Here is a 22,267-nt window from a genome sequence, read left to right on the forward strand (position 1 = left end):
CAAAGACTGTTGAAATGGAAGACAGTGTAGTATGTCGTGCCTTTGTTTCAAGCATCCCCTAGGGACACCCTCGAGGAAGGAGGTTTTCTCACGAAATCATGATAAGCCAAGTATTCATGCTTCAGCTAGTTTTTCTAGTTTTTGTTTTTTCCTGGAAGTTAATCTATGCTATCTACCCTTTTTTACAAGTTTTCCTTGTGTGCTATTTGTGTATGTGTTCAGTTAGCTTATCAGAGCTGTTCACATCAAATATATATATTAGTACAGTTTCACGTACCTATACTTTACAGTATATTACCTCTTCTATATTGCTTGGTTAATATGAAAACCCAAAGACACAACTAAATAAATAAAATCTTTGTCAGTTCGCCAGCAGCAGTGATAAAGGAAGAAAATACCAAAAAGGTCTTAACTGTGTAGATTCAAACGTCTTGATGTGGCTAAACATTTTTCAATAGAAGTGAGTGTATTGTGTACGTTGTCTTAATGTTTTCCTCGGAGCAGTAGACTAAAAAAGGAATCACAAGCATACGTCTTGGTTACCACATAGCTTGGATCACGGGGAAAACATATCAAAAAGTTATTGGAATACATGCTGTATTATTTGGATAGCATTAATAGTACCCTTAGTCCTATCCCTTTCAGGACATATGCAATATACATTCAGTAGTTGTGGTTGTTTTTCTCCTCCAAGGCAGTAATCAGTGGCCCTGCCTGGGTCCTTGGCACAAACAAACACTGTCACCTGTCAACACGTTTTTTCTTTCCTCTTTCTTTCATCTCATTATCTCCTCATGCATTTGATAAGTGGCAAACTATTTTTATAATGCAGCACGTTAATCTGTGTTGGTTATATAAGATCAACTTGGCAGTCCCAGTAGAGATAGATCTTTTTATAGAAACAACTAAATGTAGAGTTAGTATAACACAAAGTAATTTTAAAAAAGGAGAATCTTGACATTCAAAGAAAAGCACAATTTCAGGATTTCATTCCCAATAGTGTACATCTTTTAGTTTATGGTCTCTTGCTAAAAAATCCTGCAAAAATCTTAAACCTCTCCCTGTCAACAGCCACTGTCCCCAAATGCCTTTAATCTGCCAGTATACATCCATCAACAGCCTTAATGACTTCAGACCAGTAGCTCTCACCTACACTTTAAGGGAGTGCTTAGAGAGGCTGGTTCTGAGGCACATCAAGGCTGCACTGTACTGCCACCCTGGACCAGCACCAGTTTGCCTATACAGCAAATAGGTTGACAGAGGACGCCATAAACACAGCCCTGCACACTGCACTGTCCCAACTAGATAATCTATAAAGCTGCTGTTTTTGGACTTCAGCTCTGTATTTAATACAATCATCACAAGCAGACTGGAGACCAAGCTGCTGGACCTGGGTGTGAACCAGCACACAGGCAGTTGGGTTAAAGACTTTTTAACCAACCAGTCACAGATGGTCAGGATGGGGACCCATCACTCTTCATGCCTGAAGCTCAACACTGGAGCCCTGAAGGGTTGTGTGCTGAGTCCTCTTCTGTTTTCCTTCTATATATGATTGTACAGAAACACACAGCACAAACACCATCTTTAAGGTTTGCAGACGACACTACTGTGGTAGGACTGATATAGAACGGTGACGAGTCTGCCTACAGGGATTAGATCTGCAGACTGACTGAATTGTGCTCTACCAACTACCTGGCACTAAATATCTCCAAATCAAAGGAGATGATAGTGAGCTTCAGGAAACAGAGGGAGGATCCTGCTCTGTTATACATCAGAGGAGACATTGTAGAGAGAGTGCCTTTCTTTAAATTGTTAGGAATGCACATCTCACATGGTCTAACGTGGCCTTACATACACACTGCTGTATTGAGAGCATCCTCACATACAGCATGCTGGTGTGGTTTTCAAGCTGCATGTCTGCTGACAGGAAAGCTCTCCAGAGGATCATCAAGTCGGCCCAAAACATCATTAGTACACAGCACTTGAGGACTTCTACAACAGCCACTGTCTTCATAGGGCCACAAATATCATCAAGGACTCTTCCCACCCAGAACACCCACACATCACACTGCTGCCCTCTGGAGGGTGATGCAGGTCTATGAAATCTCACACTTCCAGACTCCTTATGAGTTTTTATCCAAGTGCCGTTAAAATTATAAACTCATTAACTGTGCAATAGTGCATACTGTTTACCTGGATAATTGTTTTTGGTTTTGATACGTAAAACGAAGTGTCATCTGCATAAAATGAGATTTGTTGACGTTTTTTGTTGTTTTGTGACTATCAGTGAAGACTCTATGCCCAGTGCAAAAGCAGGAAGACAGGCAGCAACTGTTCCTGGTTGATGTGACTGTGACTGTTTCTATAGATATTTTAGTTTAGTCTCTGAAGTACCCCAAATGTACACATATCCTTCCTAGTCAAAGACTTCTTCTGCATTGACAGTTACAGCGTGATTTCCCTTTTTTAGTATGTTGTGTTTTTTAAAAGGTTTTCCATCTAGATTTGACTCACTCCTCTGGTATTTTTCTTACCTTATTTGGTCAGAGAACATGCTCTTGGAAGACTCTGGGTGGTTAGGTCAATTTCTGTAGAAAACTTAAATGAGCAAATCATTTTTAAAGGGATTTTGTACATTCTGTTACAAGAAATCCACCTAATTGTCAATGACGCATGCATGTATGGTTAACATAATGTTATTTTCCTGTCAGAAACATGGCATCTGCATTGTCTGAGGATCAGTTTCGATGCAGCATCTGTCTGGACATCTTCAACAACCCTGCCTCCATCCCATGTGGGCACAATTTCTGCCTGGATTGCATCAAACAATTCTGGGTTACAAGAAGACATAAGCCTGCTGAGTGTCCGCTGTGCAAAGAGATCTTCAAAAAACGTCCAGAACTCAGGATCAACGTAGACTTAAAAGACATCACGGAGCAATTTCAAAGGTGTGTTGGCTTTAATGTAATGAGCTTTTTGGCACTAATTAGGGCAATTAGTTTCCATGTGTGACTTGAATTATCTGTCTAAATCCAAAGGTCTCTGAATGACAAAAAAAGATACAAACCAACCCCTGTGATACCATCGAATAAAGGTCTCACAAGACTATCCTCAATGTCCGAAGATATTACCTGTGACGTCTGCCACGAAGTCAAGTCAACAGCAGTCAAGTCGTGTGTAGTGTGCCAGGAATCCTACTGTGTAACCCACCTGATATCTCATTTGAGGGATCCAGTAATGACAAAACACAGGCTGATGGATCCGTGCACCTTTGTCAATGGTCACATGTGCAGTAATCACAGAAAGCCGCTGGAGATATTCTGCAGGAATGACCAGACCCCCCTGTGTGCAACTTGCACAGAGAGAGACCATAAATACCACAAAGTCCTCCCCATAGAGAAGGAGTGCAGGAGGGTCAAGGTGAGGGAAGGGTGTTTGTTGTGATTTATATCTTATAAACTTAGTTTTCATAATAATGTATTTAATCATATGGTACCACCATAATACTAACTTCATGCTGCTGAGTCTACAATACGATATTACAATTTAAGAACCATAACATTATAAATCAAAAGTGATTGAAAAGTGAAAACTGATTTGAAATTAATGTGTACACCTTCTATCTTCACAGACTCAGATGCAGAGGATTGAAGCAGAGTTTCAACAGATGATTCAGGACAGAAACATAAAGATTGAGGAGATCAAAAATTCAGTGGAGATGAGCAAAGCAAGTTTGCATTGTTGTTTCTCAATTATATACATGAACATAACTTGTGTCCCCACTTGTTTTCACAAGAGTTGAAAGGTGGTTGCTGGCACTTGTTTTTTCTCTTTTGGAGATTATTTAATCTTACACCAGCTCTAGAAGGAGCAAAAGCGATAATGAAAACAGTTATAACAGTAATACTGCAGTAATGCTGCAGGAACACTTTTTTATGATCCAGAACAAAAGCTTACTCTGTAGCAGCATATCTTTCATTCAGTTTTATATGGTGAGGAGTGCAATTTTGTTACATTTTCACATTATTCTTATACACTAATTAACCTTGATTGATACATATTTGCAGAAAATCAAAGAAGAAGAGATACAGAAGAGTCTCGAGGTCTTCTCCATGATGATTAGTGCCATTGAGAGCAACCAGGCTTTACTCATTGAGGAGATGGAGATGAAGCAGGAGGCAGCTGAGAAGAAAGCACAGGAGTTTGTCAGCAAATTGGAGCAGGAAATAAATGAACTGCAGAGGAGACGCAATGAGCTGGTTACCCTGGGGGACACCAATGACACGCTTCACCTCCTGCAGGTTAGATTTCTCATGGATAGTGTCCCTTATGTTGGGAAAGTAATGTTGATTTGTAAAGATACAAACTTTTTTCCACCTTGTATAAAAAAAAGTGACATTGATACATGCCTTAAATTCATGCTTTAGGTTATTTATACCAAACATACATGAATAGTGTCTATAAAAGGTTACATTTACAGTATTTGAGTTTGAGCCATGTGTGCCACTGCCGTCTCGTTTTAGTCCTTTCCTTCGCTGAGCGCTCCACTGTCCACCAGGGACTGGTCCGGGGTCAGAGTGCACTCAGACAATTACATAGGGACAGTGAGGAGAGCTTGCTCCAAGCTGGTCGACATCTGGCAGGAGTTTGAAAAGAAATTGTCTGCAGTTGGTGAGTAACTTCTGTTACAATAACTATGAGTTAGTTAGTTCAGGACTCAACTGAGTTCAGGACTCAACTGAACACAAGTTATTTGTGTTCAGTTGAGTCCTGAATCTGAATCGTTGTTTACCAATAAGCATACAATGTTTTCCCATATATATGTCTGAAGGTTGATTTGCCAAATGTTCCTGAGGAGAAATATGACATTTTATCAGACAGTGTTTCATACAACCAAATAACTGACAATTTTATTTTATTTTTCATTTATAGAAGTGAGCAAGACCAATCAGTATGCAGGTATGTGAATTAATGTGTGTACCTTTATTTTCAAGACTATTAAACAATGGAATACAATACAATAATGTGTTCACAATATGCCAACTAACTGATGTATTGTGGACTGTAGGTTCCTATTGTATCATTGCAGAATATGTGCATTATATTAGATATATACAGATGTGTTGTAAATGAAGTGTGTATGTGCACATACTGTGTATTTTACGAAGGGGATATTATATGGAAATAAAAAACTTGGTTGATCTGTATGAGGCCTAGTAGATTAGTTTAATGTAAATATGACCTGTTACCTTGTATTATCTCATTCATTGTTCCTTTTTCCTTTTTCTCTCCAGTGGATGTGACTCTGGATCCTGACACTGCTGCAGGCTGGCTGATTCTGTCCCCAGATGGGAAAAAGGTAGTACGACTGTTTGATCAATGACCGAAATATGAGACAAAAGATAGTGCTGTATGGTCCAACACCTATAACGTGTATGACTATTTCCTTAATTAAATGTAAAAAGGTGAGTTGAATGCCATAGAGAAGTCGAGAAGTAAAGGATAAACCCGTATAAGTACAGCAGCATCATGATAGGATAATAGATCTGTTGTCAAGATGGACAGGTAATGGCGACAAACTTATAAAGAAGATAATGAATGATGAAAATTGTAACACCACTGATTGCTGATAGTTCTTGTTGTTGATAATGATGATCTACAGGTGAGTGTCAGCTCCCAGCAGAGGAAGCTCCCTGAAAACCCTGGCAGGTTCGACTCCTGCGTCTCTGTTCTGGGGAAACAAAGCTTCAACTTTGGAAGACGCTATTGGGTAGTTCAGGTAAGAACAAATACACTTTATTTTAAAATCATGTCACAATGCCAAAAATGTATTGTCAGTATTGTCAATGTGGAATGGATAAACCAGACCTTTAGGGTGCATTTACTAAAGGTAAAAGACTCCTGATCTGATTAGCTTATAACAGTACATTAATTTATTGTCTTACTTGTTTTCCAATTCAAAAAATAGTGCAACAAATAAAACAAAAATAAAGTGCTGCTCCTTAAATATCAGATTTGAATAAAAAAAACTAAACAAAACAACCTTCACCAGACTTTGAATGGTTGCTTCCATGAGTTTAAATCGTAAATCTATCTTAAACTCTGAATCATCATTGGAAACTACACAGGAACTTAACAAGCCACAAACTGGAAATGGTTAAATAAGGAATGAGGTCGTAAAAATAAGTCAGTGTGGTTATTTAACATGTTGATATTTCCTGTATTTCATGTCATGTACACAAGATGTGACCTCAAAAGGCAGGAACAATCCAAATAGCTCATCACACCCCCTTGTGGCTGCAGCAAGGCTCAGCACTTTCTTTATATGCTTTCTTGTGTCATATTAAAGGACAGGTTCACAATTTTTCAGGCCTGACTTAGAACAATAGTCAGGTGGCCAACATTAAACATTGCTTTTTTTTTGCAAACTTCTTTTCTTTCCAGCTTTCCTTCAAATATATATTTAAACTTTTTTTTAAGTTTATATGAAGCTGTCCAAATTAGTCAGTCAGTTTACATCTTCTACATCCTTCCACTGCAGCTGAACAGGAAAACAATGTCCAAAGGGGGGTTTTTTTCACTAAAAAGACTGAATCTATGGAAGATATCCACTTTAATTGAAGTCTCATATCTTCAGATCAACGTTTAAACATTGTAAGCATATGATGGTCTTCTAATGTCAAGTACAATAAGGAGGAATGATTACAGTGAGAAAAACCTGTTTCCGTCTTTATATTGGAACCTGAGTGGTGATTTAAGACAGACTTGGAAAAGTAGGCATCCTTCCCCATTTCAAATTCCTTTTATATTGAAGTTGTTCCAAATTGTTGATTCCAAATTTGGTGGCTTTTGTTTACAAGCCTTCGTTAGCTTGTATTTCCTCAATGTGAATCCAAGCCATGGCAAAAATTCCCATATCTCATGGGTTTTATTTTAGGCTTTAGACTTCAGAAAACAAGACAATCCTTTTAACAGCAGCTCTTGTTCCACTGTTGATGTGCTTGCCTGTTTTATTTTGTAATTTTGTTGTGTTTCAGGTTGGTGATAAAACAGACTGGGATCTTGGTGTGGCCAGGGAGTCGATCAACAGGAAGGGGGCCATCTTGGTACGTCCCGACAGTGGTTATTGGGCGATCTGCAGACGGAAAGGCGGCAGCCTGAGCGCCTGTGCCGGCCCCTCCGTCACCCTCCACCTCCAGGAAACCCCACAGAAAGTGGGCATCTTCCTGGACTTCGAAGAAGGGGTGGTCTCCTTCTATGATGAAGAAACAAAGACTCACATTTTTACTTACACCGAATGCGCGTTCACTGAGCCTCTCTATCCATACTTAAACCCGTGTCTTCATGACAATGGGAAAAACACGGCCCCTTTGATTATCTGTCCTGTCCTGTCCACTGAAGAGCCAGCAGAGTTTTGAGCTGGAGACTTAAGACCATGCACATTTCCTTTTTTCAGGGTTTTTTCGTCCTAAAGATAAAAAAGTCTAACCACCCTTTAAGTTAAGATAAAAATTGCTCTTCTATGATGACTAATGGCTGATTATTGATGCACCAATCGCAGCTGTGTCCACCTCTCACTCAGGTGCCCTCATGCTGATGATTTAAGGTTAAGGCTCAAAATATCAACAAAGCTGTATAAAAATTTGGAAGCACTAGTGGGCACTGTAACATAATAATCAGAATATAGTTAACAGGAAGTGAAATACCTGATTGTATATTATACGTATGTTCTAGTTTCGGTACTAAAATACCAAGTCAATGTAAGACATGTCTATAGCTGATATTGTTTAATATTTTATTTATGCATTCTCTTCAATAATTTTATGCTGTATGAAATTTGATGTACTATTTTCATAGTTCACATGTTTTTCTCCTTGACAAATTAGAAAATGTTTCTTTTTTCCCCCTAGACAGCTGCAATTTGGGAACAGATGTTTTGACTTCTTCACCTGGTAGATTGTAAATTGCCAGACCTCTTTTACCACTGAGGAATGCTGCTTATTAGCACTCGCCTTGATATAAAACAGCTGTGATTGTGATGACGTGACTTCTAATAGTATTTTGTAGATCCCTTATATACGATAAGGAGTACTGAACATGAGGTTGTTTTTTTTAAATCAATGTTTACCTACATATTTGTACAGAAAGTGTCACAAATATCCATGATATCCATCATTGATTACATTAAGTTACATCTGCTGCTTTTCTAAAAACAAGATATGACTTTTTAAAATGTAGTTGATTTTGCTTACACATAAGGAAAAGAGACAAATGACCACAAGATCATGTTTTTTGATGAAGATGTAAGCTTTCATTGTACACAGGACTGTATATATATTTTGTACTAATTAATTAAATGTAATTTTAAAAATGGAAACGCATGTTTTGTTTGGGGGTTTATTTTTTATTTTTTGTCACAAGTTATATTTGGTCTTCAGATTATCTTTAAATCCAACTCTCTTCTGCTTTGATACATTTTATTCTAAATTATTTGATCTCATGATAGTGACTCCTAGTTTTAAACGCATTTCTATTACGCACCTATCGTCATCTGCTTACTTAGCTGGAGACTGCATTTTTAAATGTTGCATGAAGGGATTTTTTCCTCTCCACTGTCGCCAAGTGCTTGCTCAAGTGGGAATGTTGGGTTTGGCGCTATATAAATAAAGATTGATTGATTGATTGAAGCAAGAATGTGACATTTCTATTATATGCAGAGGAGATGGCCACAGTGAGCCCAGGCGGGGAGTTCTGGTCCTCTGAAATGATGCGAACGCGGAAGTAACTTAAAACTGCAGTCTATCAAAAGGCCACCAGGGGGCGACCGTTTTGGTGTCAAAAGGACTTCCGTCTCTATACAAGTCAATGGAGAATTCACCAACTTCTCACTTGATTTCTGATCTCAGTAAACGTTTTCAAAATGTGTTTATGGTCTCAATCGCTAGTTTAAAGCCTTCTTCAATGCAGTATGATGTTCATTTGTTAAATTTTGGCCACCCTGATTTTATATTTGACGATAAAGCAGGGTATGCATTAGGGCGTGGCTACGTCGTGATTGACAGGTTGATTGGTTCACGATTCAGGAGGGCGCCTCTTGCTCCTCCTGATGCCTGATTCCTGAAGTAGAATCCGAGTTTTTTTTTTTACCCGGAATGCACTGGACATTTTCAAGATGGCGCTGCCCAGATCCGAAACTATTCGCTTGCAAGCAGCAGTCCACAAACCAATGGGTGACGTCACGGATGTTACGTCCATTTTATATACAGTCTATGAGTGAGCCTGAATGCATCCTGCTACATGACACAAGAGCCACAGACTCTGAACAACAACCCACAATAGCTTTCAAGTCTCCTTCTTATCTCACTTACAAACATGATCATGTCTTGTCCTGCACCTCAACTTGGTTAACGAGCCAACAAACATACAGTCATGTGAAAAAATTAGGACACCCTATGAATACCTGTGTGTTTTTTAACATATTTGGACATATGGATATTTAATATCAATTTTAACAATACTGACACATTCAAGTAATATAAATAAACAATTAAAACTGAAGAAAATACTTTTTTAAACTTTCTGTAAAATGTAATTTTAAAAAAATGCAATTTCTGGTGAGGAATAAATTAGGACACCCCCATATTCATTCCCACTTAAAATAGCTAAAATCACACAGAGGTGTATCACATTAGGTGCAAATGATCAGAACATTGTTATTCAGTATTTCGAAGGAGGCTTGCCCTATTTAAACCTCAGACATTTAGTTTGGTGTGCCCCTGACTGTTGAAATGAGAGTGAGCCCCATGGTGAGATCGAAAAAACTGTCTGATGCCTTCAGAAAGAAGATTGCAGCAGCTTACGAGTCTGGTAAGGGTTTTAAAAAGATCTCAAAATAATTTGAAATCAGCCATTCCACTGTCCGGAAAATAGTCTACAAGTGCAGGACATTCAAAACAACTGCCAAAATGCCCATGTCTGGCCGTCCAAGCAAGTTCACCCCGAGAGCAGGCCGCAAGATGCTAAAAGAAATCACCAAAAACCCTAAAATGTCATCACGGGACCTACAGCAGACTCTTGCTACTGTTGATGTGAAAGTGCATGCCTCTACAATCAGAAAGAGACTACACAAGTTTAATTTTCATGGGAGGTGTGCAAGGAGGAATCCTTTGCTCTCTAAGAAAAACGTGAAGGCCAGACTGAAGTTTGCCAGAGAGAACATAAGACCAGGACTCCTGGAATAATGTTCTTTGGACAGATGAGTCTAAAATTGAATTATTTGGACACCAGAACAGAGGACATGTTTGGCATAAACCAAAATACAGCATTCCAGGAAAAGAACCTCATACCAACTGTGAAGCACGGAGGTGGAAGTGTCATGGTTTGGGGATGCTTTGCTGCAGCAGGACCTGGCCAGCTCACCATCATAGAATCCACCATGAATTCTACTGTGTATCAGAGATGGCTTGAGGAACATGTGTGACCATCGGTAAAATAATTAAAGCTGAAGCGGAACTGGACCCTGCAACATGACAATGTTGGCGAGTCGAGGCGAGTTGTGCTGGAACTGTGTAGTGGAAAAGCGCCAAATGACCCAAAACATACCAGTAAATCCACCAAGGAATGGCTGAAAACTAAGAAATGGAGAGTCCTGGAATGGCCGAGTCAAAGCCCAGATCTTAATCCCATTGAGATGCTGTGGGGTGTGGGGAACGGGCTGTACATGCAAGAAACCCCTCAAACATCTCACAGCTGAAAGAATTCTGCGTTGAGTGGGACAAAATTTCCTCAGATCGTCTAACTGAAGTTATTTCAGCCAAAGGGGGTAACACTAGCTATTAGGGGGTAGGGTGTCCTAACTTTTTCCTCAATTAGAATATACATTTTTGTTGATATCTTTTGTTTAATGAGTAAAACAAGGTTAATTTTTGTTGTTTACCTGCAATTGAATCACGTTCTTTTCCAGAGATAAATAACAATGAGATTAGACATCGATATGTGAACATTTTTTAATAAAGAACTGAATATTTAATGGGGTGTCCTAATTTTTTCACATGACTGTACATGCAACAGAGAAAAGTGTGCCACAATCAGGTGCAGCTTCATTATCATCATCATCATCATCATCATCATCATCATCATCATCATCATCATCATCATCATCATCATCTTATCTATCAACACTCACTGCCTGTCTGAAATAAAGGTGTGGATGAAACACAACACTCCAGTTGAACAAAACTCCAAAACTGAAGCAATTTTAGTTGACACCCCACACCAGATCCAGTCATATTCCTTAACCAGCATTACTTTCTCTGGTCACGACACTCCCCTCTCCTCATCAGTCACCAAGGTTTGACCCGCAACTCACCTTTGAAGCCCATATCAAACACCTCTTCAAGATCTCCTTTCACCATCTCAGAAATATTGCCAAACTCCGTCCCACATTCACCTCATCTGATTTTGAAAAGATGGACACATCACACTCATTCTGCATTCACTTCATTGGCTTCCCATGTCCGCCAGGATCGACTACCTCCTGCCCCACCTGAAAGAACTTCTCACCCCACTAACCTCAATTCGACCCTCCCGCTCTACAAATTCAAATCGCCTCCTCCTCCCCAAGACTACACTCAGCACCCCTCGTCTGTGGTATACCCTTCCTGACCAGCTGAGGGCGCCACAGATCATTGATTTTTTTCGGATGTTTTATGTTTTGTTTTTGTTTTTTTATCTGTCTTGGAACACTTTGAGTTTTGTTTTATAAATGTAAAGTGCTTTATGAATAAAATATATTATTATTATTATTGTACCTGCATACCTGATCAGGTAGATTCTGGTTTGGTCATTGCTCTTCAAAATCCCTGTTAGACAAACAGTCTGTCCATGACTACATTTCTCAAATGTACACTTTTTTCATTCTAATAATACATAACCATTAGCAATTGATTGAAATTAAACATGGTGACATTATTAAACTGCAAAAAAGGATGATTACATGTGCCTTTTTTTCTTCTTTTTTTTTTTACATTTGGCATACGTATATATTTTTAATAAAATAAAGTGAATATGCTATGGATGAACGGCTTTTGTTTCAACTGTGGCCACCACGGCTGAACTGACATGGCATCAAAACATTCACCAGGTGGCGTGAATACATCAGTCAGTTAAATTGAAAGTCATAAAGCTTCAGCCTTTAGTTTAGTGCCCTGGGTATGTGGGTGATGCCAAGAACTGGTTGTGCAGCACATCCACGGATTTATTGTGTTGACAATACTGACAGATTTATCACATTTGAAGACGAAACAGTTTCTGTCATCTCAGTGCCCCAATGTTACCTTATACACATTGACAGCTTAGGTTTCATTTTGACTGCAGCCTTTCAATTGGACATGTTTCATTTTCTCATGTTTCAGAACATTGACAATTGTACAGAAGGCTGTATCAGTTAAGATTAATCTATGTGCTGTTTCATTAGTCCAGTGACATCTGATGTTATCTATTTACCAGTGCCTGAATGCTACCATCTTAATATAGTGTGGTCAGGCGATATTTTCTGCCTTCACTAGGATTGCTTGAATTCTCTCTGAAGGTTACTTATGCTCAATCAATTACTTATGATCAATTTCAACTAAACAAGGCTAGATTATGAGGAGCATTTAAAAATAGGACAAGCCTCACGAGACCCTGAATTGGGATGCATTGACTGTAAGTTAAAACAGTCAAGGCTGGCGTCTTATAAGAGAAAACCGGTGTCACAGTCCAAAGCATGAATATACTGCACAGCACCACAAATACAGTACTCTTCCATTTATTTAACTGGGCAATATCTGAACTTCTACTTTTATGAGGTTTATACATTTTCAGTTTTTGTTAACATTGTCAATAAGGTGATAATTCTGCTTTATGTTTATCATTGAGTTCATAGTAGGTGATGACGGTGTGCTAGGGTGCATTGTATTGAATGGTGTTCCTAATATTTTGTCTACTAAATTTTAGGAACACCATTCAATACAACCACACCACCAGTAGTGACAAGGACACTAGCTGAACACAAAAATAGAGAAGGATCAGTCAGTAAGGAGAGAGCAACTGTCTGTGGCCACCACATGTAAAACCATTCCTGTTTTTGGAGGTGTCTTGCTTTTGCCTCTCCATTGCACCTGTTGGCACTTTCATTTGCACCAAAGCTGATCAAACTGATTCACAATCACTTGTACTTCCTAAGTGGACAGATTGATATCCCTGAAGTTTAACTGACTTGGTGTTACACTGTTTTGAGCAGCATACTGTATATACACCTCAAGTTAAACACTCTGGGTATGTGGGTCATGTCAAGAACTGGTTGTGCAGCACATCTAAGGACTCATTGCCATTGTGTTGTACGATACTTAAAGATTTATTACATCTAATGACAATACAGGTCCCGTCATTTCTTTGCTCCAACATAACCGTATACACACTGACAGCTTAGTTTTTAGGTTTTTTTGACAGCAGTCTTTAAATTGGACATGTTTCGCTTGTCATGTTTCAGAAGATTGACAATTGTTCAGCAGGCTGTGTCAGTTAAGATTAATCTATGCTCCGTTTCGTTAGTCCAGTGACGTCTAATGTTATGTATTTACCAGTGCCTGAATGCTACCATCTTAATATAGTCTGGTCAGGCGATATTTTCTGCTTTCACAAGTTGACTAGGATTGCTTGAATTCTCTCTGAAGGTTACTGGTGCTCCGAGCTGGTACACTGATTGTGATCAATTTCAACTAAACAAGGCTATATTATGAGGAGCATTTAAAAATAGGACAAGCCTCACATAACCCTGAATTGGGATGCATCGACTGTAAGTTAAGAGAGTCAAGGCTGTCGTCCTTTAAGAGAAAACTGGTGTCACAGTCCGAACCGTAAATATACTGCAGAGGATCACAAATACAGTACTCTTCCATTTATTTAACTGGGCAATATCTGAACTGTATTACAGAACAAAACCAGAACAAAGCATTAAACATATGTATAGAAAACAAATGCAATTAAAATACAAATCAAATGAAGCAGAACATACTCAGCACGACAATTGTAAAAATATTGAATAAAAGCAATTCTGTATTTTTATTGTTTGCATATTGTTTCAAAAAACTTGATTTTAAAGACTGATGCAATCAGTTTCACTTTTTTTTATGTATTTTTAAAATGATGTGTAATTTGCACAATATGTTAGGAAGCCAGACTGGATTTGTCATGTGTAATTAATGTGCGGTGCATCACCACAATGAGAAAGCTGAAATTACATACTTGCATACCTATACAAATTATGCTTTCATAACTCTGAGGAGTGCCCTGTGCATACAAATATAGACATAGCTCATACAATGTTTGGTTTCAGTGGTTGTAATCTAATGCAATCCAATACAACAGGTCTAATTTAAATTCTACTTTTATGAAGTTTATACATTTTCAGTTTTTGTAAACATTGTCAATAAGGTGATAATTCTGCTTTATGTTTAACATTGAGGTCATAGTAGGTGATGATGGTGTACTAGGGTGCATTGTATTGAATGGTGTTCCTAATATTTTGTCTACTAAATTTTAGGAACACCATTCAATACAACCACACCACCAGTAGTGACAAGGACACTAGCTGAACACAAAAATAGAGAAGAATCAGTCAGTAAGAAGAGAGCAACTGTCTGTGGCCACCACATGTAAAACCATTCCTGTTTTGGAGGTGTATTGCTTTTGCCTCTCCATTGCACCTGTTGGCACTTTCATTTGCACCAAAGCTGATCAAACTGATTCACAATCACTTGTACTTCCTAAGTGGACAGATTGATATCCCTGAAGTTTAACTGACTTGGTGTTACACTGTTTTGAGCAGCATACTGTATATACACCTCAAGTTAAACACTCTGGGTATGTGGGTCATGTCAAGAACTGGTTGTGCAGCACATCTAAGGACTCATTGCCATTGTGTTGTACGATACTTAAAGATTTATTACATTTGATGACAATACAGGTCCCGTCATTTCTTTGCTCCAACATAACCTTATACACACTGACAGCTTAAGATTCATTTTGACAGAATGTACTTGATTTGAATGTACTATACAAACAATTACTGTGCCATAGTAAATGGGTTGAAAATTGCACATTAGTAAACAATGACACGTGACAGTCTGTATGTTGAGCATGTGTGAGAACAGTCGAGGGGTCTGTTTTGCATACTGTTCTTTTGATGACAATCTGAAGAAGTACCCTGATGTTTTATATGAAATAAAAGGCTGTTTCAAAAGCCATCTCGCAGTCGGCACATGTATGTAAGGCATCTTCGCGATTTGTTTTCTTTTGTTGGTTAATTGTTGGGTTTGGTTAGTTATTTAACATTCTCACATATTTAAAGTTAATTTGTGGCTCACAGATACCACCTCAGGCTACCAGTAGTGACAAGGACACTAGTTGAACACAAAAAAAGAGAAGAATCAGTCAGGAAGGAGGGAGCAGCTGTGGTTTTACATGTGGCCGCAACATGTAAAACCTTATTTTGTGGGGGGGCTGTCTTGCTTTTGCCTTTCCATTGCTACTGTAGTCACTTTCATTTGCACCAAAGCTGATCAAATTGATTCACAATCACTTGTACTTCCTATGTGGACAGATTGATATCCCTGAAGTTTAACTGACTTGGTGTTACACCGTTTTGAGCAAAATTTTGTTGATTTTGCTTACACATAAAGAAAAGAGACAAATGACCACAAGATCATGTTTTGTCTGAAGATGTAAGCTTTCATTGTACACAGGACTGTATATATGTTTTGTACTAATGAATTAAATTACTTTTTTGTCAAGTATATTTGACAAGTTATATTCGGTCTTCAGATTATCTTTAAATCCAACTGATATTAAATTGCCTTTTTTGTCTAATACAGTATCTGCTCTGTGAATCACTTGTCCTGTCTTCTGCTTTGATACATTTTTATTCTAAATTATTTGATCTCATGATAGTGACTCCTAGTTTTACACGCATTTCTATTAAGCACCTTCATCTGCTTACGTAGCTGGAGACTGCATTTTTAAATGTTGAATGAAGGGAGTTGTTCCTCGTCACTGTCGCCAAGTGCTTGCTCATGTGGGAATGTTGGGTTTGGCGCTATATAAATAAAGATTGAGTGATTGATTAAAGCAAGAATGTGACATTTCTATTATAGGCAGAGGAGACGGGCACAGTGAGCCTGAATACATGACACAAGAGCCACAGACTCTGAACAACAACCCACAATAGTTTTCAAGTCTCCTTCTTATCTCACTTACAAACATGATCATGTCTTGTCCTGCACCTCAACTTGGTTAACAAGCCAAAAAACACACATGCACCAGAGAAAAGTGTAGCACTAACATCAGTTAGCAGGTTAGAAAGCTAATTAGCTCATCAGGTGCAGCTTTGTTATCTTCATCATCATCATCATCATCATCATCATCATCATCATCATCATCATCATCATCATCATCATCATCATCAATGCCCTGGGTATGTGGGTGATGCCAAGAACTGGTTGTGCAGCACATCCACGGATTCATTGTGTTGACAATACTGACAGATTTATCACATTTGAAGACGAAACAGTTTCTGTCATCTCAGTGCCCCAATGTTACCTTATACACATTGACAGCTTAGGTTTCATTTTGACTGCAGCCTTTCAATTGGACATTTTTTTTATTCTCATCTTTCACAATTTAACAGCAGGCTGTGTCCATTAAGATTAATCTATGTGCTGTTTCATTAGTCCAGTGACGTCTAATGTTATGTATTTACTAGTGCCTGAATGCTACCATCTTAATAAAGTGTGGCTAAGTGATCATTTCTGCCTTCACTAGGATTGCTTGAATTCTCTCCGAAGGTTAGCGGTGCTGCGAGCTGGTATGCTGGTTGTGATCAATTTCAACTAAACAAGGCTAGATTATGAGGAGCATTTAAAAATAGGACAAGCCTCACGAGACCCTGAATTGGGATGCATTGACTGTAAGTTAAGAGAGTCAAGGCTGTAGTCCTTTAAGAGAAAACTGGTGTCACAGTCCGAAGCGTAAATATACTGCACAGCACCACAAATACAGTACTCTTCCATTTATTTAATTGGGCAATATCTGAACTGTATTACAGAACAAAAACAGAACAAAGCATTAAACATATGTATGGAAAACAAATGCAAATAAAATACAAATCAAATGAAGCAGAACATACTCAGCACGACAATTGTAAAAATATTGAATAAAAGCAATTCTGTATTTTTATTGTTTGCATATTGTTTCAAAAAACTTGATTTTAAAGACTGATGCAATCAGTTTCACTTTTTTTATGTATTTTTAAAATGATGTGTAATTTGCACAATAGGTTAGGAAGCCAGACTGGATTAGTCATGTACCAATTAATGTGCAGTCCATCACTACAATGAGAGAGCTGAAATTACATACTTGCATACCTATACAAACTATGCTTTCATAACTCTGAGGAGTGCCCTGTGCATACAAATATAACAGCTCTACTTTAAAATCCACTTACTTTGGTTTCATTTTGACTGCAGCCTTTCAATTGGACATGTTTCAGAACATTGACAATTGTTCAGCAGGCTGTGTCAGTTAAGATTAATCTATGTGCTGTTTCATTAGTCCAGTGCATCTAATGTTATGTATTTACCAGTGCCTGAATGCTAACATCTTAATATAGTGTGGTTAGGTGATATTTTCAACCTTCACTAGGATTGTTTGAATTCTCTCTGAAGGTTACTGGTGCTGTGAGCTGGTACGCTGGTTGTGATCAATTTCAACTAAACAAGGCTATATTATGAGGATTATTTAAAATATGACAAGCCTCACAAGACCCTGAATTGGGATGTATTGACTGTAAGTTAAAACAGTCAAGGCTGGCGTCTTATAAGAGAAAACTGGTGTCACAGTCCAAAGCATGAATATACTGCACAGCACCACAAATACAGTACTTTTTAGTCATTGGATTTTTGTGAAAAATTGAATGAACAAAAGGACTCACTTATCCTTTAGAAGGAGACAGATGTTATCATCAAATGTAGTCTGAGAGGAAACCTGTCTACTTTATAGGATGAGTGAGTACATTAGTTTCATTTTTTTTTCTTATACTGTCACAAAATTCCATGGAAAGACCAAAACCAATCAATGAAAGGCGTCTCCAGTAAAGGACAAGATGTACTTGATTTGAATCTTACTGTACAAACAATTACTGTGCCAATAGCGTTCCTGCTATAAGTCTCCTTCTTATCTCACTTACAAACATGATCATGTCTTGTCATGCACCTCAACTTGGTTAACGAGCCACCAAACATACATGCACCAGAGAAAAGCGTACCATTAACATCAGTTAGCAGGTTAGAAAGCTAACTAGCTTGTCAGGTGCAGCTTCGTTATCGTCATCATCATCTTATCTATCAACACTCACTGCGTGTCTGGAGGAGATAAAGGTGTGGATGAAACACAACACTCCAGTTGAACAGCTCCAAAACTGAAACAATTTTAGTTGGCACCCCACACCAGATCCGGTCATCCTCCTTTACATGTTACATTTGGCATACGTACTGTATACGTTTTTGATAAAACAAAGAGAATATGCTATGAATGAAATGCTTTTGTTTCAACTTTGGCCACCACAACTGAACTGACATGGCATCAAAACGTTCACAAGGTGGCGTGAATACATCAGTCAGTTAAATGGAAAGTCATGAAGCTTCAATACTCAGCCTTTAGTTAATGCCCTGGGTATGTGGGTGATGCCAAGAACCAGTTGTGCAGCACATCCAGTGATGAATTACCATTGTATTGCCACATTTGAAGACAAAACAGTTCCATTCATCTCAGTGCCCCAATGACAGCTTAGGTTTCAATATGACTGGACACGGACAGTCATATATGACAAGGACACTAGCAGAACACAAATCAGTCAGGAAGGAGGGAGCAGCTGTGGTTTTACATGTGGCCGCCACAAGGGGGGGGGGGGGGGGCTGTCTTGCTTTTGCCTTTCCATTGCAAATGTAGTCACTTTCATTTGCACCAAAGCTGATCAAATTAATTCACAATCACTTGTACTTCCTAAGTGGACAGATTGATATCCCTGAAGTTTAACTGACTTGGTGTTACACTGTTTTGAGAAAAAATGTGTTGATTTTGCTTACACATAAGGAAAAGAGACAAATGACCACAAGATCATGTTTTGTCTGAAGATGTAAGCTTTCATTGTACACAGGACTGTATATATGTTTTGTACTAATGAATTAAATTACTTTTTTGTCAACTATATGTGACAAGTTATATTCGGTCTTCAGATTATCTTTAAATCCAACTGATATGAAATTGCCTTTTTTGTCTAATACAGTATCTGCTCTGTGAATCACTTGTCCTGTCTTCTGCTTTGATACATTTTTATTCTAAATTATTTGATCTCATGATAGTGACTCCTAGTTTTACACGCATTTCTATTAAGCACCTTCATCTGCTTACGTAGCTGGAGACTGCATTTTTAAATGTTGAATGAAGGGAGTTGTTCCTCGTCACTGTCGCCAAGTGCTTGCTCATGTGGGAATGTTGGGTTTGGCGCTATATAAATAAAGATTGAGTGATTGATTAAAGCAAGAATGTGACATTTCTATTATAGGCAGAGGAGACGGGCACAGTGAGCCTGAATACATGACACAAGAGCCACAGACTCTGAACAACAACCCACAATAGTTTTCAAGTCTCCTTCTTAGTTCACTTACAAACATGATCATGTCTTGTCCTGCACCTCAACTTGGTTAACAAGCCAAAAAACACACATGCACCAGAGAAAAGTGTACCACTAACATCAGTTAGCAGGTTAGAAAGCTAATTAGCTCATCAGGTGCAGCTTTGTTATCTTCATCATCATCATCATCATCACCATCATCATCATCATCATCATCATCATCATCATCATCATCAATGCCCTGGGTATGTGGGTGATGCCAAGAACTGGTTGTGCAGCACATCCACGGATTCATTGTGTTGACAATACTGACAGATTTATCACATTTGAAGACGAAACAGTTTCTGTCATCTCAGTGCCCCAATGTTACCTTATACACATTGACAGCTTAGGTTTCATTTTGACTGCAGCCTTTCAATTGGACATTTTTTGATTCTCATCTTTCACAATTGAACAGCAGGCTGTGTCCATTAAGATGAATCTATGTGCTGTTTCATTAGTCCAGTGCATCTATTGTTAAGTATTTACCAGTGCCTGAATGCTACCATCTTAATAAAGTGTGGCTAAGGGATCATTTCTGCCTTCACTAGGATTGCTTGAATTCTCTCTGAAGGTTACTGGTGCTGTGAGCTGGTACGCTGGTTGTGATCAATTTCAACTAAACAAGGCTAGATTATGAGGAGCATTTAAAAATAGGACAAGCCTCACGAGACCCTGAATTGGGATGCATTGACTGTAAGTTAAGAGAGTCAAGGCTGGCGTCTTATAAGAGAAAACTGGTGTCACAGTCCGAAGCATGAATATACTGCACAGCACCACAAATACAGTACTCTTTAGTCATTGGATTTTTGTGACAGTAAGAAAAATAAATGAAACAAAAGGACTCACTTATCCTTTAGAAGGAGACAGATGTTATCATCAAATGTAGTCTGACGATAGGAAACCTTTCTACTTTAAAGGATGAGTGAGTACATTAGTTTCATTTTTTTTTCTTATACTGTCACAAAATTCCATGGAAAGACCAAAACCAATCAATGAAAGGCGTCTCCAGTAAAGGACAAGATGTACTTGATTTGAATCTTACTGTACAAACAATTACTGTGCCAATAGCTTTCCTGCTATAAGTGTCCTTCTTATTTCACTTACAAACATGATCATGTCTTGTCATGCACCTCAACTTGGTTAACGAGCCACCAAACACAAATGCACCAGAGAAAAGTGTACCATTAACATCAGTTAGCAGGTTAGAAAGCTAACTAGCTTGTCAGGTGCAGCTTCGTTATCGTCATCATCATCTTATCTATCAACACTCACTGCGTGTCTGGAGGAGATAAAGGTGTGGATGAAACACAACACTCCAGTTGAACAGCTCCAAAACTGAAACAATTTTAGTTGGCACCCCACACCAGATCCGGTCATCCTCCTTTACATGTTACATTTGGCATACGTACTGTATATGTTTTTGATAAAACAAAGAGAATATGCTATGAATGAAATGCTTTTGTTTCAACTTTGGCCACCACAACTGAACTGACATGGCATCAAAACATTCACAAGGTGGCGTGAATACATCAGTCAGTTAAATGGAAAGTCATGAAGCTTCAATACTCAGCCTTTAGTTAATTCCCTGGGTATGTGGGTGATGCCAAGAACCAGTTGTGCAGCACATCCAGTGATGAATTACCATTGTATTGCCACATTTGAAGACAAAACTGTTCCAGTCATCTCAGTGCCCCAATGACAGCTTAGGTTTCAATATGACTGCAGCCTTTCAATTGGGCATGTTTCGCTTGTCATGTTTCGGAACATTCACAATTGTTCAGCAGGCTGTATCAGTTAAGATTAATCTATGTGCTGTTTCATTAGTCCAGTGACGTCTAATGTTATGTATTTACCAGTGCCTGAATGCTACCATCTTAATATAGTGGCTAGATTATGAGGAGCAATTTAAAAATAGGACAAGCCTCACGAGACCCTGAATTGGGATGCATTGACTGTAAGTTAAGAGAGTCAAGGCTGGCGTCCTATAAGAGAAAACTGGTGTCACAGTCCAAAGCATGAATATACTGCACAGCACCACAAATACAGTACTCTTCCATTGATTTAACTGGGCAATATCTGAACTGTATTACAGAACAAAAACAGAACAAAGCATTAAACATATATATGGAAAACAAATGCAAATAAAATACAAATCAAATGAAGCAGAACATACTCAGCACGACAATTGTAAAAATATTGAATAAAAGCAATTCTGTATTTTTATTGTTTCCAAAACTTGATTTTAAAGATTGATGCAATCAGTTTCACTTTTTTTTATGTATTTTTAAAACGATGTGTAATTTGCACAATAGGTTAGGAAGCCAGACTGGATTAGTCATGTACCAATTAATGTGCAGTCCATCACTACAATGAGAGAGCTGAAATTACATACTTGCATACCTATACAAACTATGCTTTCATAACTCTGAGGAGTGCCCTGTGCATACAAATATAACAGCTCTACTTTAAAATCCACATACTTAGGTTTTATTTTGA

The 22,267-nt window shown here is 38.4% G+C and overlaps 2 protein-coding genes across 2 annotated transcripts in view; both read left to right on the forward strand.

The window, feature by feature from the left end:
- Positions 1-22,267, forward strand: part of emc4 (ER membrane protein complex subunit 4) — a 149,319-nt gene that overhangs the window by 17,935 nt on the left and 109,117 nt on the right. The window lies entirely within an intron of this gene.
- LOC134006328 (E3 ubiquitin-protein ligase TRIM39-like) lies at positions 2,716-7,418 on the forward strand. The gene is made up of 10 exons (XM_062445414.1): positions 2,716-2,948; positions 3,039-3,094; positions 3,125-3,420; positions 3,632-3,727; positions 4,068-4,301; positions 4,524-4,671; positions 4,933-4,959; positions 5,295-5,359; positions 5,663-5,779; positions 7,038-7,418. The coding sequence occupies exons 1-10, from the start codon at positions 2,716-2,718 to the stop codon at positions 7,416-7,418; spliced, it is 1,653 nt and encodes a 550-aa protein (XP_062301398.1).

The sequence above is a fragment of the Scomber scombrus genome, chromosome 23 (assembly GCF_963691925.1).
Source record: "Scomber scombrus chromosome 23, fScoSco1.1, whole genome shotgun sequence".
Classification (NCBI taxonomy): domain Eukaryota; kingdom Metazoa; phylum Chordata; class Actinopteri; order Scombriformes; family Scombridae; genus Scomber; species Scomber scombrus.